This window comes from Macrobrachium rosenbergii, chromosome 25, assembly GCF_040412425.1.
Source record: "Macrobrachium rosenbergii isolate ZJJX-2024 chromosome 25, ASM4041242v1, whole genome shotgun sequence".
NCBI classification, from domain to species: domain Eukaryota; kingdom Metazoa; phylum Arthropoda; class Malacostraca; order Decapoda; family Palaemonidae; genus Macrobrachium; species Macrobrachium rosenbergii.
The window spans coordinates 47,538,968-47,548,779 of NC_089765.1; the positions used below are offsets into that span (position 1 = coordinate 47,538,968).

Consider the following 9,812-nt stretch of genomic DNA (forward strand, 5'->3'; position numbering starts at 1 on the left):
TCATTTTACAAATGCCTGCCAGTAACAATATCTATCGTGCATGCATGCCCTTCAATATTATCACCTCAACAAAACACTTATAAAAATCGTAAACTTAGCTGTAGCACATGATGGTAAGAACTCCTCTCGAAGCTGTGTTAATTCCTTCTCCCCTACATTACGAGATACCGTAGGGTAACAATGACCATCATTGTTAAACAACTGAGCCGGTACTGTCCGATACCGACTCAAATCAGTCAGTTATGACTGACGGTCCACGCATGCGCGACCCGCATTCGCTAACGACAATCCTTAACAACTCGTTAACGATTGCTTAGAGTCAAACAACCATTGAGTGTATTTTACTCTTCAAAAAACACTCGACACAAAGAAATATTATATTATTACAAACAATTCAATACAACTTATATAATTTTCTACGCATCTCGCACTGCATAATGTTCATAATATTTCCCTTACAAAATAAAAGATAAATGACTGCTTATTGGTCTTTATAAATGCACTATCGTGATTCCATCTTGAGTCACGATACACTCCCAGCAAACAGAAACAATATTTACAGTTATAATTCACCCGCTTGAATAAGGGTTCTTCTGGCCTCAGTAGCCGCCTGTGCCGTTTTCCTGATTGGTCGGGTGCTCTTGTTATCAGTTTTCTCAGATATGACAACATCAGTCTCTTGCCATAATTCCAAAGGATATAGCTTGACAACTTGTCTCATTACCTGACCTTGTGGGGTTTTTAAAGTAACCACGCGCAAGACATCATCCGGTCCCACGTGTAATTTGACAATTTGACCGAGCTTCCAACGACTTCTTGGTCCTTCATCGTGTATCAACACAACATCTCCCATTTTGGGCCAAAATTCGTGTCTGATTCCCACTCGATGAGTTTCTCGGAGAGAAGTTAAATATTCTCTCTCCTACCTTTTCCACAGGTCATCACATTTTTTTGTGATGCACAAAAATCGCTTTCCAACATCCTTATTTTCTCCATACAGAGGGTCCTTAGTTTCATCTTTCCAATCTATGACTTCCCTAGGGAAAGATCTCAATCTACGTCCTAAAATCAAATGATTGGGCGTCAGAATATCCAACTGGTCTAGATCTCCCGGAGTATAACTTAAGGCATTAATAATTGCTTCAAGTTCAGTCACAACACAGGAAAGTTCACTAAAGCTGAGAAAGGCCTGACCTATTACCTTCTTCAGACATGTTTTCAAAAGACCAATCAATCTTTCCCATATAGCTCCAAACCAAGGTGCTCTGGCTGGTATGAACTTCCATTTACATTCGATAGCATTCAGGTGTTCTTGCACTAAGGAACTTTCTGCCATGTTTTTCAAATAATCTGAAGCCGATACAAAGGTAGTAGCATTGTCACTTAGCATTAAAGAAGAAATCCCCGACGGCTACAAAACTTTCGGAACACCATAAGAAACGAATCGCAGGACAGATCTTTTACTAATTCGATATGGATTCCTCTAGTAACTGGACAAGTAAACAACACAATATAGGCTTTTTCAGGATTTTGATGTTTCTCCTTGGTTAACAACGCTCCTGTATAATCTACCCTGTAACGCTAAAGGGTTGTTTTCTCTGCACCCGAAATTCTGGCAATGGTGGAGCAATGTTCACACGGTAGGGTCTCCCTTGTGTTTTCTTGCAGATTATACAATGATGTATTACACTTTTGGATAATTGGCGAAGCTGTGGGACCCAGTATTCCTGTCTCACACTTGCCACGGTTGCATTTACTCCCATGTGAGCTTGTAAACAGTGATGCTCCCTTACTATCAATCTTGTGAGAAAACAACTTTTCGGCAGCAAGATTGGGAATTTTATTTCCGCCGCCTGTGCGACATGTTCCAATCTTCCTCTGCATCTTATAATACCTTCTTCCAAGAAGAGATTCAATTGTACTAATAAGGTCAATTTTGAAACTTTATCCCCCTTTTCCAAAGCTTTGTATTCTTCCGGAAAGTATTCCTTTTGTAAGAGGATAATCATTTTATTTTTAGCTTGTTGAAGTTCTTCCAGCGTTAAAATTCCAATTTTCCTACGGCCAGTTGATTTGCAATTGTGAATAAATCGCATTATCCAAGCTATAGTTTTACAAAATTTATCCACTCTACTAAATCTTTCCCAGGTCAGCAGATGGGTTTTTTCACTGTTCCCTACAAGATGGACCTGAATAACTTCATCCTGTGTTTGTGCTTCTTTCATCCATGTCCTGTCAATAGGATAGGTGTGGTTTTCTGATTTTAACCAGGGAGGTCCCTCCCACCAAAAGGAGTTATTTCTTACTTCTTCTGTCTTTTTTCCTCTAGTAATCCAGTCACTAGGGTTTTCTGAAGATGGGACGTAAGAAAAGACGATCCCCGCAGTTATAGAGTTAATTTCCAATACTCTATTTTTCACAAATACTGGCAAATTATTCTTTGTCACTAACCATCCCAGGGCAACTTTACTATCAGACCAAACTATTATTTTCTCAAATTTATTTTCTTCAAAAGTTTCAACTATAAATTCACACAATCTTGCACCTAACAACAAAGCCATTAATTCTAATTTAGGTACAGTCAACTCTTTAATGGGTGCTACTCTACCCTTTGCCATAATCAGAGACGAAGTTTTACCACTTGCTCGATAGGCCACACAACCATAAGCTGTTATGCTAGCATCACAGAAAATGTGGAGATAATCCGCTTTCTCCAGATTAGTGCTTCTGGAGAAGGAAATACTGAGACTTTTCTCTAAGTCTTTGGATAACTCATTCCACTGTTTTAATAAAGGAACTGAAAGTAGATCATCCCATTTCAACTGCTGTTTCCACAAATCCTGCAAGAATATTCTAGCTCGTATCGTAATAGGGATAAGCACTCCTAAAGGATCATAAATTTGGGCAATTGCACTTAGAATTTCACGTTTTGTTTGACCGGTCTTAAGATGATTAGGTGTTATTGTTAGTTCATCACTAGAGATGTTGCAATTTAGGCGTAAGACTTTATAGGTTTGTTTCTCTTTTGATTTTATGCGATAGGCATCCGCGACAGTATTCAAAAGATCACTATTACTAGTCCATTCCTTTAAATACAAGTGCGCCTGTGCAAATATTTTGTTTGCGCCAAAAAATAAGTTTATCAATTCATCTTCACTGTTGGACGTAAATTGAAGGTTGTCCAGGTATAATCCCCTCTTCATCATATCCACCATCTCAGTACAGCTCGTATCTTTTCTAACAGCTGCCAGATGTGATTTAATAGTGGCATTCAACAGAAACGGAGAACACGTAGCACCAAACACCACCACCACCCTAAACCTATATATGATTAACTCGCTATTTGGATCCGTTGGGTCTTGCAACCATAAAAACCGTGTGTAATTGCGGTCTTCTCTCAATTGCACCATAAGAAATGCTTTTTCTATATTACTAATACAAGCGTAGTTGTTAGTCCTGAACTGCAATAAGAATTTGAGCAAATCTGTCGTAATATGTGGTCCAGTCCACAGACAGTCGTTAAGGCTCAATCCATTTTTACCTTGTCTCCAGGAACAGTCGAAAACTATTCTGATTGGAGTGGTGACACTATCTTTCTGTACACTACGATGTGCTAGATAATGACATTTTTCAACCGTATTGTTTTTATCTACCCTTTCAATGAACCCCCTATCCTCCTGATCCTTCAGGATTTTTTGATAGTGGTTCAGGTAGGCTTCATCTTTCTGAAATTTTGCACATTGTTGTTTAACCCGGCCCAACGCCATGCCAAAATTGGATGGAAGCCTTGGCTTGTTAGACTTCCATGGTAAGGCCACAACATATTGCTTCTCCATTTCAGAATATACAATGGTATTTTCAAAGTCTTCTAGAACCTTTCGATCATGTTCTTGTAATTCATTGCAGTCAATACCTACTTTATCTAAATTCCACAAAATATCCAAATCATTCTTTACATCATTATCAAATTTATGAGTAGCTTCGATTACTTCCTCGTTAGTTGCTAGCTTTAACACAGTTACCTGGGTTTCCTGCACTGGAGGAGCATTACAGGACCCTGTCACAACATATCCAAATATGGTAGGTAACAATATCAATTTCCCAGCTTTTCTGAATCCGGGGTGTAAAATGTTATAGACATTATCAACGCCTACCAACATATCAATGGGTGCTTGCTTGTCCACAGGCAGATCGAAATCTGTCCGCTGGACAAATTTTGGTTTTACACAACGTTTTCAAATTTCGTTTAACGTTGAATTTCTTAGTATACTCTGGTAACTCATCTACCACAATACAATCCATAATAATCAATCTACCCTTATAAGATATGGAAACACTCACCGTCTCATACTCGTTCACAGGTTTGCTTGTCAAATAACCCCTTAAGACAATTTTCTCCGTGCCTTTAGATCTATACTGTACGTCCTTAAGTGCTGACCTTCTGATAAAGGTTCGTTCCGCACAAGTGTCCAATAATCCACGAAGGCGTACCAAGTGTCTTCCTTTACCCTTGAACACAATTGTGGCTGTTGGTAGAATGGACCTCTGCTTGGATTTCTGACCCTGATCACTTACGGAAAGTGTTCCAACTTGCACACCATTATTATTAGGTTTACTTGTTGGTTTATTTGCGGATTTAATTGTTGATTTACTTGCTGGTTTACTTGGTTCGCTGGTTTGTTGTTTATCACACAACACACGATGATGTTTTAATCTACATCCGTTTCCACAACTTTGCTTTTCACAATCTACACTAAAGTGTTTATTCGACGCACACACAAAACACAATCGTAAAAAACCGAGACGACTCAGTCTCTTATCCCTACTGGCATAAGTTTTACACTGTGTCCACCAGTGTTCGCCTTCACACAACGCACATTTTCTTGCTTGTTGAGAACTAAATTTATTCACATTTCCTTTACTCTTAGGTCTAACAGATTGTGATTGATTCACTGTGAATGTAGATATTGTTGATAGAGTTCCAGGTTTATTTACATCCACTGAGACGAAAGATCTTAGATTGTGAATTTCTTCTTCTAGATATTTCTTAAATGTGTCAAATACTAGCCAGTCATCTCCACATCTGCGTTTTACAGTTTCACTAACACTCTTAGGCAACTTACCATAAAGCAAAATAGTGTAAAGCTAATTCAACTCCAGGTTTTCACTCTCCAATGATCTTATCGAGCATTCAAAATTTGCTCTGAATGTTTGCAATGATTCTGAATTAGCAGATGGAGACTCCATTTCTAGTAATCTTCTTACCAGAACTCGCTTGATCTCATCCCTTTCCCCATAAGTGGCTTGGAGAAGAGATATAGCTTGTGAATAATTCGCAGCTTCCAACTTAAATCCTGAAATCAATTTTAGAGCATCTTCTGTGAGTAAACTTTGCAGATATGAAAATTTCTGAATTGGCTCCATGTCCCCTCGCTGGTGTACCGACACATTGTACAATTCCCAGAAGGAATTCCACTCCAACACATCAGTATAATGTGGGAGATCCAATTTCGGCAATCTAACATTAGTTTTAGGTGTGGTCGGAGGATTTCCAGGAAAACCGCTTCCTGATATCGCTGTGATGGCATTGATCAACTTATACCAATGTTCCCCAATTACTACTTCATACTCTGCTTGCTCTTCCACCTCATCCATTCGATCTTCTTCAGTGGTTAAAGCAATATCTTTTCATTCAGGTCTTGCACAGTCTTCATTTGTTTTATAAATAAATCTTTAATTGAAGACAATGTATTGACATTACCTGCAGCAATAGCAGAGTCTATCTTATTTATCCATTGGGTGATTACACCCTTGTGACCACCTCGTGACCTCACCAAAGCTTCTCTGTCCGTCATTTTTCCAATGATAATGATCAAACCAGCTAAAACCAATAAAAATTTTCAAATTTTCAGCAATTTCAACAAACAACGGTTTATGCAAAATATACAATTTAAGTATTTTCAACAATTTCAACAATTTTCAATTTAATATATAACCACCCCATTAAATGCAATTAATTAACACACTTCAAGAGAAATTCACTTCTTCAAAACTTATCACAATAATTATATACAACTTATAACTAATGCAATGCTAGAAGCGTAGTCCCTTATCCCCACGCCACTTGGTCCACTTGTGCTGTACCATTCTCCTGAATCAGCATCACTGCTGACTCTTTCATATATTCTTCCCGCTAGTGTTTCAGAGGCTTCTTGAGTTAAATGAACTCCATCATCGCCTAGATCCTTTTCAGTGAGACCATTATTAATGATAAAATAACCGGTTGACTTACGTAGCCTTTGGTTCAACCTATTTCGACTTTTTCGATATTCGTTATATATTACATATCTCAGGCTTGTACGGGGTTCCACAGTAACGATATAGACTATCTTCACTCCATCCACATTGGAGATATCATTTGCAAGTTCTATGATATTATTTCTAATATTTGTTGATTCAGCATCTTCACTATCTATATCATTACTTCCTACAAAAAGCACAACTGCCTCTGCTTCACACCCCTTTACTTCTTCAGATGTGATATCATAACAAGTAGCACCACCTATTGAGTGTGTCATAAAATAAAGGGTTTCCTCTTCTTCATTTATTTCATCAAAGGCACTTTCCATTTTCCTTACCTGAGAATGTCCTAGGATCAGCACTATGCGTTTTTCTGTTTTTTCATTTTCATTATCTGACATTTCTATGTCAGACATTTCTACGTCTGATGTTTCTATGTCCGACATTGTTAATAATTCACTAAACTGTTCACTAAAGGAGAAAAATAGACCAAGCAAGGGTGTTGGAAGGAAATACCTAATAATTACTTAGTGCATTATGTACATTATTTTCAACAGCACAACTATATTAAATTCCTTCCCATAGAGTTTTCGTTTTAAACAAACTTCAACTTAGCTGCTCGGTCATTAACAAGATGGCCGCCTGTGCGACAACGTTATTCTTAATTAATGCCGAGACTAGCTTAACCCATAAATGGATGCCCGATCATTGACAAAATGGCCGCCGTGTGCGACAACGATATTATCAATGTCGGTGCAAACTTACTAACACACAACTCGAAAATTTCACCATAGGAAAGAACCAATTTATTAACTTCACTTTCAACTATTAACGAATTACCGAAACTCAACAACTTTCCAAAATTATTATTTCCACTTTAAATTATTTTTCAATAAAAATCACAACTAGTGGAAAATAATTTTCATACTTAAATGTTTTCAATTAGTGGCAACGATTAACACTGATCAATTCAAAATGTATGACGCATATAAAATTTTCAATCACTTAAAAGAAAGTTAATTTTTTTTTTCAAATACAAATTTCAACTTTTCGTCGTCGTAAATAGTCAAACTATAGTTAAACTTTTATGAATCTAAAGAGAACGAGATTACCAATTTAAAATTCATACTCGTGATTTCCTACTACGATCGATAAATTACAAACGAAATCTCAAAATGAAATTTTTCAGAATAAGTTCATTAATCACTCAATTATAACAGATTATCATTAAATATTATCAAAATTTTAAATAATACAATTAACAATCAAATAGAGTGTAAACTACAAAAGGGAATGATGATCTCTTACTCACCAATTTTCCTCATATGATTCACGTCAAAAAAAAAAAAAAAATAATAAATAAATATACGGTGTCAACGTTTTTCTAAATTGCCAATAACAACCTAGTCATAACAAACCCGACGAAACGAACACTTTCTCATGAAACTCAATATTGGTAAAAACATCTATAAAACACATTCACGTATAAACACCAATATCAAAGTTAAAAATATGCGTTATCAATCAGTTATCAATTATCAATCATCATTCACAAAATCCTGGTCACGGCACCATTTTTATATTTACTCAAAAGAATCCAAAATAGTAAACATATAGAATATTCAATCAATATGAAAACCTAAATTTACCCTAATTTGGTTCGCATATTACCAGGTTCATTAACAGATTTTCAAGGATTCTTTCTGTTCCTTTCATTCAATAAATCGAGAATTTGCGTTGTGTTCATGTATACAATTTAATTTACCATATCCTGTGATCGTATAAAATCATTGTTTGACCAGGAATAGATTATTTATATTTATTACTAACCTTAAAATATTTATTGTAAAGTTTCCTATCCGGTCACCCGAAGAATAATCCTATTCATTTTACAAATGCCTGCCAGTAACAATATCTATCGTGCATGCATGCCCTTCAATATTATCACCTCAACAAAACACTTATAAAAATCGTAAACTTAGCTGTAGCACATGATGGTAAGAACTCCTCTCGAAGCTGTGTTAATTCCTCCTCCCCTACATTACGAGATACCGTAGGGTAACAATGACCATCATTGTTAAACAACTGAGCCGGTACTGTCCGATACCGACTCAAATCAGTCAGTTATGACTGACGGTCCACGCATGCGCGACCCGCATTCGCTAACGACAATCCTTAACAACTCGTTAACGATTGCTTAGAGTCAAACAACCATTGAGTGTATTTTACTCTTCAAAAAACACTCGACACAAAGAAATATTATATTATTACAAACAATTCAATACAACTTAAACAATTTTCTACGCATCTCGCACTGCATAATGCTCATATTTCCCTTACAAAATAAAGGATAAATGACTGCTTACTGGTCTTTATAAATGCACTATCGTGATTCCATCTTGAGTCACGATAGTTGGTGGACAAACACAGGTCTACTTTCAACTAGAGAAAATCGGAACGCTCCTGTGGCTACCGGGGGTCCTGTATTATGCATAACATTGTAGGGGCTTTATTCTATGTGGAGAGGCAGGTGTGAATAGGCAGGTGTGAATATCTCATATCCAAAGCACAATCACGGTAGAATTTAATGCCCTGTTTAGTGTCGATGGTAGTTTGTGGCTAGCACCCTAGGAGGTATGTAACTGAACCCTCATCACATGGATTTCATACATTTGGAGAAGCAAGCCTCCTCTTGAGCCTCGCTTCAAAACTATATACTGGCTCATAGCTGGATGAGGTTCCAGAAGCTTCCCACATCTTGAATTGCAATCAAAATGAGGTCATAAACATATTTTGGTTATTACACAGACCATTGCCAAGTGTCACAACCCTTTCTATTCAGGGCAAAAGAGGTTTTGAATAAATCTAACAAACTGTAATATATTGCTTTCAATTATTTTCTTAATTCCTCCATGGAGATTATCAAATTTAAATACTGTATTATAAAATTCTGAATGCAGGAGATATCAGAACTAACACAAGCTTCCTTTTTTGAGCACAGGTTCACACAACGATTCTGTTCCAGTATACACTGATGACTCCAGATCTGATGCTGGCATTGAATTTGGAACTATTTTCCCAGATATTAAGTGCAATTGTTTTATGTGCATTATGTCATAAATTTTTACCAGAGAATTATATGTAATTTTAATAGTTTATAGGAAATTTTAAGTCTTGAAAAGAAAAACTGTGATTAAGGGTAGTCCATCTAATTCCATAGGAAGACTGACTCCTTTGCCCCTAAAGACTTTTCCATAGGAAACTGGATAAAAGTAAAAGAGGCACAGTAAATCTCACAGGATAGTCTGGTTGGCAGTAGCCAGAAAATGTTGGACATTACCAAGTCATCTTTTTCATGGATCTGCAATAATATTCTGAGAAGGCAAACTGCTAGATGTCGTCTGAGAATTGGAAGCGTGTTTGACCCATGGATTTTTGATGGACAAACAACCCCAGCCTTCCTGTGACGACTATTCAGTCCTGTTCACTGTGCAACTCTTGCTGGTAGTGTC

The 9,812-nt window shown here is 36.9% G+C and overlaps 2 protein-coding genes across 2 annotated transcripts; both read right to left on the reverse strand.

Annotated features, from left to right (window-relative positions):
* Positions 1-922: 922 nt before the first annotated feature.
* On the reverse strand, positions 923-1,390 carry LOC136852243 (uncharacterized). The gene has a single exon (XM_067126693.1). It carries the CDS (start codon positions 1,388-1,390, stop codon positions 923-925), a length of 468 nt encoding a protein of 155 aa, XP_066982794.1.
* Positions 1,391-1,568: 178 nt separating this feature from the next.
* Positions 1,569-6,746, reverse strand: LOC136852244 (uncharacterized). The gene is made up of 5 exons (XM_067126695.1): positions 6,074-6,746; positions 5,762-5,881; positions 5,266-5,354; positions 4,227-5,109; positions 1,569-4,057 (listed from the first exon to the last, which is right to left on the reverse strand). The coding sequence occupies exons 1-5, from the start codon at positions 6,744-6,746 to the stop codon at positions 1,569-1,571; spliced, it is 4,254 nt and encodes a 1,417-aa protein (XP_066982796.1).
* Between the last annotated feature and the right edge of the window lie 3,066 nt (positions 6,747-9,812).

Coding starts and splice junctions, on each gene's coding strand:
- LOC136852243 (XM_067126693.1), bottom strand. CDS start 1,390: ATGCTAAGTGACAATGCTACTACCTTTGTATCGGCTTCAGATTATTTG.
- LOC136852244 (XM_067126695.1), bottom strand. CDS start 6,746: ATGTCGGACATAGAAACATCAGACGTAGAAATGTCTGACATAGAAATG. Junction 5,355..5,761: donor AGACTCTGCTATTGCTGCAG/GTAATGTCAATA, acceptor AATTGATTTCAG/GATTTAAGTTGGAAGCTGCG. Junction 5,110..5,265: donor ATGAGATCAAGCGAGTTCTG/GTAAGAAGATTA, acceptor AAGTTGCCTAAG/AGTGTTAGTGAAACTGTAAA.